The sequence below is a fragment of the Periplaneta americana genome, chromosome 12, assembly GCF_040183065.1.
Source record: "Periplaneta americana isolate PAMFEO1 chromosome 12, P.americana_PAMFEO1_priV1, whole genome shotgun sequence".
NCBI lineage: Eukaryota > Metazoa > Arthropoda > Insecta > Blattodea > Blattidae > Periplaneta > Periplaneta americana.
In genome coordinates, this window is record NC_091128.1 from 146,343,786 (window position 1) to 146,359,107 (window position 15,322).

At 33.7% G+C, this 15,322-nt stretch overlaps 1 protein-coding gene across 14 annotated transcripts in view; it reads left to right on the forward strand.

Moving 5' to 3' along the window:
• The window catches only part of hppy (MAP4K3-like protein hppy), a 136,067-nt gene that overhangs the window by 18,787 nt on the left and 101,958 nt on the right, over positions 1–15,322 (forward strand). For all 14 annotated transcript variants that reach the window (XM_069842162.1, XM_069842163.1, XM_069842168.1 and 11 more), the window contains exons 5-11: positions 3,681–3,809; positions 4,804–4,985; positions 7,419–7,500; positions 7,632–7,739; positions 7,826–7,919; positions 9,165–9,286; positions 10,262–10,335. In XM_069842162.1, the coding sequence (XP_069698263.1) occupies positions 3,681–3,809; positions 4,804–4,985; positions 7,419–7,500; positions 7,632–7,739; positions 7,826–7,919; positions 9,165–9,286; positions 10,262–10,335 (791 nt within the window). The remainder of the gene's footprint in view (positions 1–3,680; positions 3,810–4,803; positions 4,986–7,418; positions 7,501–7,631; positions 7,740–7,825; positions 7,920–9,164; positions 9,287–10,261; positions 10,336–15,322) is intronic.

The window sequence follows — 15,322 nt, forward strand, 5'->3', positions numbered from 1 at the left end:
AACACATTTTTAATCATATACTCTCTTGCTGTAATACATGCATTTTAAAACATTTTTTATTTGTTGTAATTCGTTTTTTAGGAATTTTAAATTTATTTTTATTTATTTATTTAACCTGGCAGAGATAAGGCCATCAGGCCTTCTCTTCCCCTCTACTAGGGGATTACAACTGCAATATTAAGAATACAATTACAATTATAATTACAATTAATATTAAATTTACAGATACAATAAAAATCAAAGTACTAAAAGATTAACGATAATAAAAGCTAGACAGTTTATTGTAAATGTTAAGAAGAGAGAAGCATTTCTTGTGTTGATTAATTACAAATTAAACCTACTCTACGGAGTAAGAAAATGCTTAATAAGCTTGCTTTTGAATGCTACTAAATTCCGACAGTCTCTGATGTCACTGGGTAGGGTACTTTAGAAAGTACCATGAAATTATCCAAACTAACATCACAGCTTCTCTATATGTGAGTGTCAATTATGCATGGGGAAAGTTTCTGATTGGTAAGAAAATAGGAAATTATTGTATTTTATATGTATACTGGGTGAATCAAAAAGACCACCCATTTTCTATTGGCTACTTACTGCAACAGAGTGGTGCTCAGGTGCCTGCTAGCATGTGATGACATGTGCCCCATTGCTGAGAGATTCATTTGAATTGGATAGATGGAGTATGCAAGACCTTGTTGGAGTGATGGAGCTGTTCATCGAAACCAAGATTATAGTAGTGACACAATGAGATTAGATGAAATGAATGGCTTGACCAGCACATTTGCCAGATCTGATAGCTCCTGATTTCTTCCTCTGGGGGTACTTGAAATTCTGAGTCTTCGAAATCCTCCCAGCAACAATCCATTAACTGGAGGCCAAAATCCAGAATTAAATCGCTGCTATTCCTATTTCTGTGCTGCAGAATACATTGCGGCACAAGTTCGTTGCTCAACTGTGCTCCAAGAATGACGGTCGCCATTTTTGTGATGTGGTCTTCAAAATTTGATTATCATATAAACCACGTCTAACTTCCAAGACTGCCCGACACTCCAGTATTTGTTTATTGAAGTCATCTGTTATAATAGTGTTTGTTACCAGGTAAAATCAGTCATTCTTTCTGGCTCACTGTATATATTTATTTATTTATTCTCTCGGAGTTAAGATCAATGTTGTTGTTTTCTAATGCCAGGCATTTGACAATAAAGTAATTTGACCTCTTGCACTCTAATATTTTTCAAAGATATTATCATGGCCACTGGACTACAGATTTTGAGGTGTTCCGAATCCATTTCTTGGTTTGAGTTGCACAATGGGCAGTTAGGAGACTGATATATTCCAATTCTATGCAGGTGTTTGGCCAAACAATCAGGCCTGTTGCCAATCTAAATGCAGCTACAGACGATTTTCGTGGTAAATCGGTAATTAACTGTGGATTATGATGCAGAGAGTTCCATTTTTTCCCTTGAGATTGTGTTATCAAATTTTGTTTGTTGAAGTCTAAGTATGAAGATTTAATAAATCTTTTCACAGAGTGATATGTAGATTTAGTAACAGGTCTGTAAGTATCAGTGCTGATCAATAGACCTCTTCCACACCACCAGACTATGTTGTTGTTTGGTAATGCTCTGGATTTTGGATTTCTTCAATTTTTTATCTAGCTTCCTCATAGTATTTACCACCAAAATATAGTATTCAGCAGAAAACTGTCCCAAATATTACCTTTATCCGCTATAAATTACACTTGGACTTGCTGAAATTGAATCTTGTCCCTGCAAATGGAAAACAGACACTCTGGCCATGTGGTTAAAAGAATGGCAGACTAGTATGGAATGAGTTATTCCTACTGCAGTAGATTTTATTCTATAACTCTTCAGGTATTAAGTACACTCTGTATTTCCTAAATCTTCTTTGAGAAGATTAATTTTGTGCTTAGTTAATTTTAATTTAGCATCTTGTGCTCCCCAACACAGCATTAGAAAGACAGCCAAAGTGGTTCAATCATGGCTAACAAGAAAGACAGGCTACGGCATGAATCGGAGTTACATGATTATCTTGGTCTGGTCATGGCCATTGTAATAATCACCTAATATAATTATATGTTCAAAGTTCTAAAAAACAAAGGACTTGCTATATTAAACTCATGTTAAACGTGCATTTATATATAAACTTGTTGTTTTACGACGCTTTATCAACATCTTAGGTTATTTAGCGTCTGAATGAGATGAAGGTGATAATGCTGGTGAAATGAGTCTGGGGTCCAGCACCGATAGTTACCCAGCATTTGCTCATATTGGGTTGAGGGAAAACCCCGGAAAAAACCTCAACCAGGTAACTTGCCCCGACCGGGAATCGAACCCGGGCCACCTGGTTTTGCAGCAAGACGCGCTGACTGTTACTCCACAGGTGTGGACAACTTGTTCAATGTTAGCCATGTTAAGACTAAGGATGTGACGTCGCATCATAGCCTGTCTTTGTTGTTAGCGACGGGTTCAATAGAGTGATGTCAAATCTTGAAAATCACTTCTTTTACGATTATGTTTTTCCACAAAAAGATTATAATATTATATTCACTTGTTATCCCATAACTATGTGAATTTGAACTTCGTTATTGATGATAACTGATAAATATTCCAAGCAGTGGATTTGAGCTTCTGCATTGTATATGAATGTATCTTTCGGAAATTTATTTTTACAGTCAGTCATGTTATCACATCACTATTTGTTTTATCTTAACCTCCTAAGCGAGAAGTTACATTATAATATTTTAGATTCGAATTGTGAAGGTGTAGGTATTCATGTAAAATTCATTGCAGCAGACACTAGTCCACGTATCAATTTTGTAAAATCAGAGAATTACTTTTTTATATTAGTTTAAAATATGAGTTCATTAAAGGGAGAGGATGGTATTTTTTTAAACTTTATTCCTATTTGGTGTAAAATATTAATTTTTTGTATGTAGAGAGCTCATAGCTATGGCAACTCAACCAAATATAAATATTTTGAAAAAAAAAAATATTTGCGGGCCCAAATTAAAAAAAAATATACCCAATGCAGGATTGTACTAAAACCGCTATATCTAAACTGTTTTTAAAGATAGATTCAAACAGTTTTTTGCAATGTATTTGTAAAAGCATGTTCTACAAACTGTCTGTAACAGAATTTTGATATCAGTCCCTACATTTGTAAAATAAACAATTAATATTTTATAACAATTTTCTGATTTCCTTTCTTGCAAACAAACGGACGTATTTTTAAAATGAAATCAATTAACAAAATTCTGTTACAGAGAAAAGTTTCCTAATAGTCTAAGGAATGTGTATTCTAAATTTCATGCATGTATTTTTAATAGTTCAGAAATTATATCCATTTTTGTCTGGCAATGTAGCAAAAAAAATGAAGTTACTGGAAACTGATAAAAGCGGATGTGTGATTTAAAAATCCAGAACGCACGAAGTTTAAAAATGACGACTCAACATCCGATAAGGCCACAAATACCCACAAAATGTTATGCTATGCATTCCACACATATCACAGAGTATTTTAAAGAATTTTTTTTTTTTTTTAATTTACTCATTTTTCACCAAAAAATACCATCCTCTCCCCTTAAAGAGTCATGATGATTTTATTATGTATCTTTAAGCATAAAATTTAGCTGAACTAATTACTGTGTGCTTCTGCAGGGTGCCAATATCTTACTTACTGAATCTGGCGATGTGAAGCTTGCAGATTTCGGAGTTTCAGCACAGATTACAGCAACAATAAACAAGAGGAAGTCATTCATAGGAACACCATATTGGATGGCACCAGAGGTAAGTATTGTTACTTTATTTCAAAATCGGCACTTTTTTATTGTCAATATTAATTGATAGTTTTCATCTAATACTCCATTCAGTTCAGTTATTTGTTCCAGTACTAATGAAATTGGGATTTGTCTTCGGACAGTTGACTAAACAACAACATCAAATTACTAGTTTCACTTATACATATGATGGCTTAGGTCTAATTTGAAAGAGGATGATGATGATGGTGAATTGATTTCCATTGTTTGCTCAATCACTCAGTAATGAAACAACCTGCCATCCATCACTGCATTACTGTTTACACAAACTTACATGGAAAATCAGTGAGATAAGTAAATTAATAGAAATTCTTGAAAAATACACAGACTAAAATAAGTTTTCGCTGGATACCATCACACGTTGACATAAATGGTAATGACATTGCTGATAAACTAACAAAAAAGGACACAAAATTACATAGGGAATATAAAACTATGAGTACTGAGACATTAGGTATCAAAATTAAAACTAAATTAGAAGCAGAAATACTCCACAAATATAATCAGAAATTACAGGGGAAAAATGGGCAGTAATAAATAAACTTTGGAAGACATACAGCCTAAAATCCAGAAAGGAGGCCATAGTTATTTTCAGATTGAATACAGGACATGACTACCTGGCAACACATCTTTGCATGATTGGAATTTACAACACAAAAGAATGTCCACTGTGCAGCATACCAGGATCATCAGTGAACAAAAAACATCTGCTTCAGTGCACTAAACTGAAGAAAGAAGTATGGCAATGCAGAAATCTGAGTGCTCTTTACAAAGCTGTCAAATGAATAAATAAATTATTCGGTTTTAGAGATGGCTGCAGAAAAAAAACTTGACTGAGTGGAAATATTGCGTGTGTGTGCGTGCGTGCTTACGTGTGTGTGTGCTTGTGCGCTCGCGCGAGAAAGTACTTTCCCGTAACTGACATTTAATTAAGTTTGTGTAAATTTTTCATATTTGTTTTTCAGGTTGCAGCTGTTGAGAGGAAAGGAGGTTACAATCAGTTATGTGACATTTGGGCCATTGGTGTAACTGCAATTGAACTAGCAGAGCTACAGCCTCCAATGTTTGATCTTCATCCTATGAGGGCATTGTTTCTTATGTCAAAAAGTGGTTTCAAACCACCAACATTAAAGGACCGTGACAAATGGTAAAGATATAGAATTTGTCTTATTTACACCCAAGCAATTTGTATATTCGATATACTCTTAATCTAAAGTAAGCTTACTGGTGACAGGAATGTGAGCTAATGTTTTGAATTCTTGTGTCACGAGCTGTTACATCATCTGTATATGACTAGAATCTTCACAGCAAGCTAGTATCTCTTCATGATTGTAAGACTGCCAACAGAGTCGTATTATGTAATGCCAGTATATCAGTCTGTGTTGTGTCATACCTCCCAAGTTCTTATTAAATTTTATCACAATTTAAATTATATTTTCTGTACAAGATCAGTGTAAAGAGTATAGTATTGGTATTGCATATTAGTGTTTATTTCTTTCTTCGAAATTTATGTTCGTAATGGAAGCACTGTTAAAGAGGTCACCCAATAAAGTGAAAAATCTGGTACTAGAAAAATGAATAGAATACTGAAATTCGGGTGGTAATGACCCTTGGCTCCCCACCTTTAAAGGTAGTTGAATTGGTGTGAAAACAGTAATTATTTTTTCCTTAAATGCGAGGTTTTTACTTAATGTAAGGAAAGAAAGGATTAGAATAAAAATTGTTGAATTAACTTGGTAAGGTAATGACTGCCTCCCATTGGAGGTAGCCCAGAAGGACTCAGTATACTCTCCTACATGAATTTTGCAATATTAAATGTTTACATAAATTTTGTAGAAAGAAAATTAAAATAAACTTATATGAATAGAAAGTGAATAAAAAAAAAATTAAACAGAGTGAATATGATGACTCAGAATTTGGCAAGAGCGTTTCAAAACTGAAGTTATGATGTCAGCAGTAAGTGTCTGGTAGTTCAAAAGTCTTCCTGAAGCGTTCAAAGAACTTGGGAATCACACCACGAGCTCCAATAAGAAGACCAATCACCTCAATGCCTTCAAGCTGGTATTTTGCTTTGAAGTAATCAACTGTTGGCAGATAAATGTTGATCTTTTCTTGATTGACATCCTCTGGCTACTCCCCGTTTCAATCCTTATGGTAGGATCAATTATATATCCTTTCTTGGTAGTCTGGGAATACGCTATGATGTCAATACGTCTAGAGGAGCCATTAGTAGCAAGGCAATAAACTTCCTCTTCTACTGTCCAAGACTTTTTTCTTAAAGCAGTTGCAATTAAGGATCGAACATGATGGTGTCTGGCATTTCGGAGGAGTAAACCTCTGTTACACTGACCTGGACGTGGGCAAGGGTTTCAGTGTCCGGGCAGCCATGTCTGCACCAGGATCCGTCCAAAGAGCGACCAGGTACTCCTCTAACTGCTGCTAAATTGGGATTCATTTTGAGGCAGGTTACCCATTCAGATGTAGATAGTCCAGACTTATTAAAAATCCAGACGTTGGCTTTAGGTACTTGGCTGTACAATTCTACACCTCTGCCTCTTCCAGGCATTACTTTCCATGATTCGAATTCTGTATTTCTTAATTCCTCTCTTAATTTCCTAGTCACAGATTTACGAAGTTCAACTGGACAAGGGAGACTTAATGTTGACAGGAAGAATTAAGTTTAGACATCAAAGGTCGCATACTATTTACATAAGGATTTTCATTTAATATTAATGTGATGCAGATGTTGCAGTGTTGCAAGAACGCTTCCCATGATGCTCTGACTAGTCCCAAACCTCTGTAGTTTTTGCTTGCATATAACATACTAGTAGGTGTATCAGATGAACATGAACAAAATGTAGGAATTAGTTTAGGAGATAGACAAATGGGCAACTTGTCGGTAGCCATTTTTTTATATGAAGAATACTGAAAACATACTTTCCCAAAAAAATGTGAAAGGGATGGAACATTTTAATCCTCATATCTCGTGAATCTTGAGAAAGATTCGAGATTCAAAAACTCTGATCTTCGTGTTTTTTCACCATTCGAAAAACGAACCTAAAAATTGTTAGTTTTAACGCCATTGACATTCAACAGAAGCGGTGACTGACAAAAAGGCGATTGTTGCAGTTTTGGTGATACCTGAATCACCATTATCATTTTGTGGTGGCCCTGAATGTCACTTTTCAGTATGCAATCTAGCAGAATCTTGCGGAACTTATATGAAGGTTCGATATATTCGAGATTCAGCAGATTTGAGGGATTTGGGAACCTTTTAGGATTCGGATTCGAGAAAATTTAGAATTCGTCCCATCACTAGTAAATAGTAGGAGTGCTGTACTGTTAGAAGTATATATTACATACAGCACCAACTATTTTATACTTAATTTTTTAATATCCTTTAAACTAGACACAGCACAGAATTTTTGTCGCATTTGAAATTTATGCATTTATTTTCATTAGAATCAACTAATTTTGCTTGGGAGGTGTGACTTTGCTAGTTCCCTAATGGTACATACCTCATAAGGTACAATTATGAGAATCATACGTAATATGTGACTTGTTTTATTCTTAATTGCAGGAGTCCAACATTTCACAACTTTGTTAAAGTAGCACTTACCAAAAATCCGAAGAAAAGACCAACAGCAGAAAAATTATTATTGGTAAGTTGCAATAAAGCTCACAACTTCGGAAGAACAGACAGTATGAATCACAAAATATACCTACTGCAATTATGAATTAAGTATCATTTTAAAGAAATGTACTCATGTGAACATTTTCATGTTTGTTGCAGCATCCGTTTTTTCAAACTGAAATGAGTAAAAGACTTGCATTGGAGTTACTTCAGAAAGTAAGCAACCCCTCACATATGTTCACTGAACTGGAGGCAGATGATGATGGGGTAGGAGCAGTTCAATGCTGTGATCTGTAACCATTTATTATAAATTCTACAGAACTAGTAATTAAATTAAAAAATGATCTTTTCAGGCTGTTCCAAATGTTCCTCAGAGGATAGCATCAAAACACACAGCAGTCCGAGGAAAAACAAGGCCCTTAACAGACGTTGCCATCAACCATAATAGTAAGTATTTGTGAGCTGTCTAGCACCACTGAGTTGCCACTGACATGAAAAAGTAGGAACAGCTAGAAGTTTAAACTGAAATATTTCTTTATGCTCGACCATGCCGAAATGTAGTAATTATACACCTGGTAGCAGTCCTTTAATGCATGTCATTAAAGTACACCTATTCATTAAAGTTCAGGTTTTCGATTCTCGGATATGCAATCGAAAGACAACGAGGGAAACGTCATGGAGGCTGGAAATCCAATACTGTCGCAGAAGGTTATGTTCTGTTACTATAATAATTACCGTTAATTGTAAATAATATTAAAATAAATTCAATTTGTCATCTCGTTTTTCAATTCTAAATCAATTTCCAGGTTATATCAAAATTAGTTCATGTTATTCTCTAGATTATATCAACGTCAATGACATTATTGTTCCTCGGAAAAAATCAATACTTTCGCGTCTGCGCACATCTCACAATTTCGAGCTATGCACAAGGTCACTTCTGCTCTTCAGTCAGATGCGAATAAAATGAACACTTCAGAATAATTTCAAGTTAGAAATATGGTCGAGCATAAAAAGTCGTATGAAACTTGCCTATAATGGTAATTAAGACGCTCGTATGAAAATTATGAAACTCGCGCTTGTTTCATAAACAAACATACTCGCGTCTTAATTACTATCATTATAGGCTCGTTGCATAATGTACTAATATAAAACTGTGAAAAGTAACTACAGTAGAATTTCTCTTAACCAGCACCAAAGGTACCAGGCAAGTTCTGGATAAGAGATTTTGCCAGATAATTGAATAAATACCGGTATATACAAAGGAAAGTTCGTATTTCATGGTGCCAAATGTTGAAACTGCAGCCATGTGGAGCTTATTTCTCTGTCACTTGCTCATAACTGAATAAACATAAAAACTGTGTGAATTTTCCTTATTAAAACACATCACACAACATAAATAATACACTATTTCTAAGTTCGAATATTCACTGAAAACGAAAATTCTTGCGAACTTCCTAATGTGGCAACACTGACAGCCCAAACATAATTAAATGAACATAAAAACTGGTGGATTTTCTTTATTAAAATACATCACACAACACAAATAGTACACTAATTTTAGGCTCGAATATTCACTGGAAATGAAAGTTCGTGCTAACTTCCTAATGTGGCAACATAATATGACCTAGAGATCATACTATTGCTACTGCGTTTTCCACGTGGCTATATTGATCAAAATGCGACGTTTTGCAGGGGAAAGTTCAAACAATGATCAAACACTCCAAAGAGGCAGTGATGCTGTGCAACCCATGACTTCTCACTACGCTGATGTCTCGAGAGCGTGGGACATCATGGATATTATGAATAACATAGAGGTAATGTTATTGTTATTATTATTATCATCATCATCATCATCTACTGTGATTTGTCTGCCAGCTTCTGTTAAGTATCACAAGCTGCAAAAATGTCCTCTTTGGCATGACAGAGAACTATGATATTTTGGGGAAATCTGGAAAAGAAATATATGTGTGTGTCTATATATATATATATATATATATAGACACACACACAGATATACTCATAAAATTGAATCATTACAACAGTAAGATTTACTATGTAATAATGTTGCATTACACAACATATTGACTATGGTAATTCTGTTTTTGTTAATATAATGTATACATTTACATAATGTCTATCTGTCCATAGTCTTGAGTTCCATTTCTGAATGTGGAACATCCGTAAGGTGGTTAATTATCCTCAAATTTATGATAATATATGAAGTTGATACTGGGTAGAGTTGAATTTAGATTGAGCAAAAAGTGGCAAATAAATTTCTCTTTTGCGTGGTAAATCTGCAACATGGGGAGATACAGATTCTTCACTTGTCTTCTCTTCTTTTGCAAAGAAAGATTTGTATTTTCCTTGAGGACCCATTGCTCTCAACCAAGTTTGAATTTGCAAACCTTAGATGTAATGGCTATCTGGCAGTCATACAGAATAGCTGTACGTAACGATCCCAACAGTAGGTTTTTTCTTCCTTTCTCTCCTTCTTTCCACCTGAAGATGAAGGGAGAACCACCCTTCGAAACGTTGTCTTAATTTTTTGATTGTGACAACCAGCAATGGAAAAAGTCCAAACTCCTCACCAAAACATGATAAAAACATTTGACTGTTAAGGACACCTATGATATTGATCACATAACCTTATTTGGATGGAACAAATTTTCATTATGTCTGACTACTTTATTATTGCTATATTCAGAAAAATACAGATATGTGAAATGTTCATTTATATCGTCATCATTGGTTAGAATACTCATTTTGATAAAATTGCTCTTCTTTTGTAGACCGTTCATAACTGTGATAATCCTGACTGGGTAAAGGAGAGTCCTTTTGAAGAAACTAGCCACACCCATGAAAAGTAAGTACCAAAGACTTTGTTCGTGTAAAATTAATGAATATAGTATGAATATAGTATGAAGACTTTATTCATGTCGGATTAATGTATATAGTGTGTATTGAGAATAGTAACATATTTTCAGATTGGGAGAAGTTGTTCATTTTATTGTAGAAAGAAGCTTGATTCTTGTTGCACATGAGGAATAAAAAGAAAATTGCGTTTCCAAAAACTTCAAAGCATATACCGTATTTGTTCCTAATACAGTGTCATTACACCTATATCAAAAGAGTCTTCTTTGAGATTAGGTATAATTCCTATAGATATTATAAAATAATTACAAACTGTTTGCAGTATATATATCTTCAGCCTTCCCAAATCTCCGTCATATTGTGATTATTGATGAAAAGTATCTGTGCTAGTATTGACTGTATATTTATGAATGAAGATCCTTTCTCGTTTTTACATTCTAAAAATGAATCGAAAGCAAATATATTTTCGTAAAATTATGTAATAAAAGTAAAGAATCTGATTAGGATTTTTTCTACCATTTTTCACTCCTATTACTTTCCATTTTATTACTCATTAATAACCTCTATGAAGAATACTCATGTATCCGGCGTGGCTTAGTGGATAAAGCATCAGCACGTAGAGCTGAAAACCCGGGTTCAAATCCCGGCGCCGGAGAGAATTTTTCTCCGTTCCATCACTCTTTCATCATATGATGACGCAGAATATCTGCATGGAAATATCATATGTACTTCGGTACATCAAAATATATATAACCTCTATGAAGTTAATGTTGAGTCAGTAGTTTGTCCATAAGTTAGCATGTATTAAATATAATCTCTTACATTATTTTCTAAACTCGACCATACGAAACTTTTTTAATTTAAACATTTCATCTACTACTATTTATGGTATGATTATTTGTTATACTTAATAAAGTTAATGAACATGCATGTACATCTCTTAAATTCCACATTAAAATAAGATAAGCTATAAACATGCATGAGTTTGCCAGACCAACACTAGTCACGAATGAAACAGAGTTCTGACACAACTCATTGACTGCTCTTCATTAAAACACAGCATGAAATACCTATCACTACACTTCCAGAAGGAAAATTCTAATGGTCTGCTGCTTCTTCTAGCATTATGTTTTCCACATCATTCTTGTTGGTAGTCTTTGTCTTAGAGTGAAATAAAAAAAAATAAGAATCTTGCAACAAACAAGTCCCGTGAAAATTGTAAAATTTGATTAAATATCCACCGTGTAATCTAAAGAGTGAATGAGTGCTGGTTTGAATCCTCATGAGAGAATAAATATTCTCATGGAATTTTGTACATAGTATGGGATCAGTGCCCACCCAGCATCGTGATAAATTTGTTGAGCTACAATGAGTAGCAAAATCTGGTTCCAAAAGCCAGCTGAGAGGACAACAATTCACCAGATTAAATCTATAATAATATCAGAATTTTTCTAGTCTCTATTTTTCTGTATTTTATTACAAGAAGTGACAACGTGACAGAAATATATGAGCACGAATTAAATTTTTTTATTAATTTTTTGTTGTTGTTGAATTGCTCTGAATTCCACTGGCCATAAAAATTTGGATGTTGGTCATCCTAATTGGATGAAGATACGAAATTGGAAAAAATGACATTGAGGAGTCCTTCAGTGACGTCATATTCCCAGGGAGTTCAATTAAAATCAGTCCATTGGCTTAGAATTAATTGGGAACAAATGCATGTATTCGCAGACATAGTGATTACAGCCACTGTCTTATAAATTGAGCTATCTATGAAGGACGTGTGGAGGACCAAAGTGCATGGGCAGCATTCTGTACATAGTGCAGATTGTTAACATCTGTTTCTACATCTTGCTGTAAGTTTATGAAATTTTATTCTTGATATACAGTAGAACTTGGTTATAGCGACCTCGTTTTGTGCAACACCTCGCCTATAACGTCAGATATTCTGTGGTCCCAACTAATTCCCCATAAGACATGCTTTTCTACCTTGCTTAATATGACAAACGCATATGCGTCTGCCTCACATATAACGTCATTTTCAACATCAGTTTGGAATACAATTTTCTAAGAACCAAAGTATTTAAAGGTATATTTTGTTGAAATCTGGCAAATCCTTTACTGTCCCCTTCTATCAGGCAGATTCCCCATCCCATTGTAACCTGCCCGAATTCATGCGGTATTAACGGTACCTGCATGCGGTCAGTTTCGACAGGAATTTTTCACTAAGTGCACGCATTTTAACGCAGTATGGCCACTAAAAGAAGTGAGTGACACTTTAGAAGTCATTAGAATTGTGAACATTTCTATGAAGCTAGGAAAGGGAGCAGTGAAATTGCAACTGAAATAATGAACATAGAATTTAATTTAGAAAGTGTATATTGGGCAAGTAGGAGACAACAGAGTAAAATGACTGATTACTTCACTCCTAAGTAAAGAAGTTTGGTGAGTAATGAACAAACTGTTTTAATACAGAATACTGTATTTATAATTGTGCGTGTATTTTATTGTGTTCAAGGTATGCTTAAAAGTGAATACATAAATCCAAAATAAGCCTAATTATGTTTATTATTTTTCATTTTCCACCTCACTAGACTGATAATATGAATCTCGGTTACTATGACACTCATTTATAACAACATAATTTTCAAGGTCCCTTGGATGTCGTTATAACCAAGTTCTACTGTATCTTTAAATATAAATTTCCCCTGCCCCCTTGTCGCATTGATCATCATTTGGTTTTTGAATTTTAGTATTAGAATTTAGTTTCTCATTTGTCGGAATGTACAAGAAAATCTTACAGCAACATGGCTGTGTTTCGATTTTACAATGTGACTTTCAATCTTTATTTTTATTAATCTATGAGCAGAACTGTAGACAACATAACTATGCAAGATTCGAACATATGTGACCTATTGTAATGTCAGGAGAAATAACATGATCTCAACAAAGTCAAAGTTCTTTATAGCTATGAAGAGATAATATTTGCGAAAAGCTGTGTAGAAGAGAGAAAAGTAGAAACTAATTGTCAGTGAATAATGCAACAGAGAGCATTTAATACTACTGAAAAGCAAATTTTCTGTTAAATGAATTTGTGTTCATCTCACTATCATCAATTTAATCAATGTTAGAATAACTTAATAGTTATGAAACATTGTTAAATAACGGATGAAGAGAACTATTACTAAAATCGCAACATAAAGTAGAAATAATTTTACATATAATTTCTCTTGGAGGAATATAATTTCATTTATCGTATAAAAATTAACGAAGATAGTTATCTGATTTTACTTGGGCTATATTACCATAGTTTTTTGATTTTATTAAAAGTATTATATTTCATATGCATTAATTACACCCATCCGTCTGCTTGCTTAGCTGTCTGCCTGCCCACCCACCACTAGTCCACCTGCCCACCTCTTTATCTGTCTGTCTGCCTACCTGCCTCTCTATGTATAGATTTTTTTTTCGAAGTATTAAACGAATTTTGTTCATTTTAATACATCATAGTCAGCTGATGAAAAATTGTTAAGTATTCTGTGTTATATTTTGATCCCTTTCCATGAAAGATTATGAACTGTGGATTGTTCTTTAAATAGTTCGCCATATTTCCTCCTGATAAAATTGGTAGCAATATAATTAATACAGTATTTACTTGAAAACTTTCGAAAAATAATGGTTGTTAATTTTAAATTCTTAGGCAGAGGGTAAAATTGATATAAAATTGATTATGATTTTTTAAAATAATACTGCCATATAAACAATGTAAACTGCTTATTTAAAAATGATTCGATAAAACAAAAGTGTCGAAAATGTGTTAAATTAACCTCCCCCCCCGACATATTTTTAAAGTGTCACAGGTGATTTTAATGAAAGTTTAGTGATTCCCAGACTCGATAAGACTATATAGATGCTTGCCCCTCCATTCCTTATTTTTCTCTATCCCTCAGATCGTCATTTAATTAATGTTTTTATGTTAAGAAAGCAGTAAAGAAATTGGTTCGGTTTACCTTTTAATTGTAAAACAATCTCTATTTAAAGAATACCCCATGAAGCTCTATCAGTGTATGCACACTTGTCTTCATGAATAATGGAGAGTGTATGTGCAGAACTTTGATCTTTTTCAACAATTCTTTCATTTATGTGGTTCTGGATTCCAGTGCTCTCAAGGTGAATCATTTATGTTTATGAACATCAAAGAATATATATATTAGGAACAGGAAGAGATGATTTAATATCAGTACAGATTTCAGCGTACAAATTTAGGCACCTATAGACTGCATGTCTCTGTATGGGCAAAATTTTCTGTTCCCTATATGGCCCTGTATGGTTACCATGACAGCACTCCCAGTAAGTTATCATTCATCTCTATTATTTAGGTGTTGAAAATTAAGTAATTTTCTGTATATCTTGAACAATTCTGGATGATGTATATGACTGTTTATAAAACTTCCATTCGAGTTTTGTAGGTATGTTATCAGGAGGAAACTATTGTTATTGAAGTGCGAACTTTTAAGGGAACTGACGTATGTTCTGAGATTAAAATTGCTTATTTTTAATTTTGTACATAATATTTGATCTTGATTGTTTCTGACAAAAATGCTTAATTATTTGAAGAAACTTTGTTCTTTTATACGTTTTATTAACATAACTAAAATTGTATAGGTTAAATAAGGCAGAATTTCCCTTCCTCCTTATTATTCCAGAAATTTGCACAGTTCAGTATGAAACTTTGCTGTTGACATTCCTCATGTAGTAAAAACGTCCAATTTGAAGTAATTTTCAAATTATACTGCTCTCTACCTATCATATTTTTAAAACAATATATATGTATATATAATATTATATGCACATTTACTCAGGAAAAAATAAAAAATCTTATTCTACGTGGAATTATTTGAAATATATATTTTTTATTGTTTTTAAAACTTGAATACACGTTTTAGTGGGTACTATAACTTATTTGTAAATTGCATGTT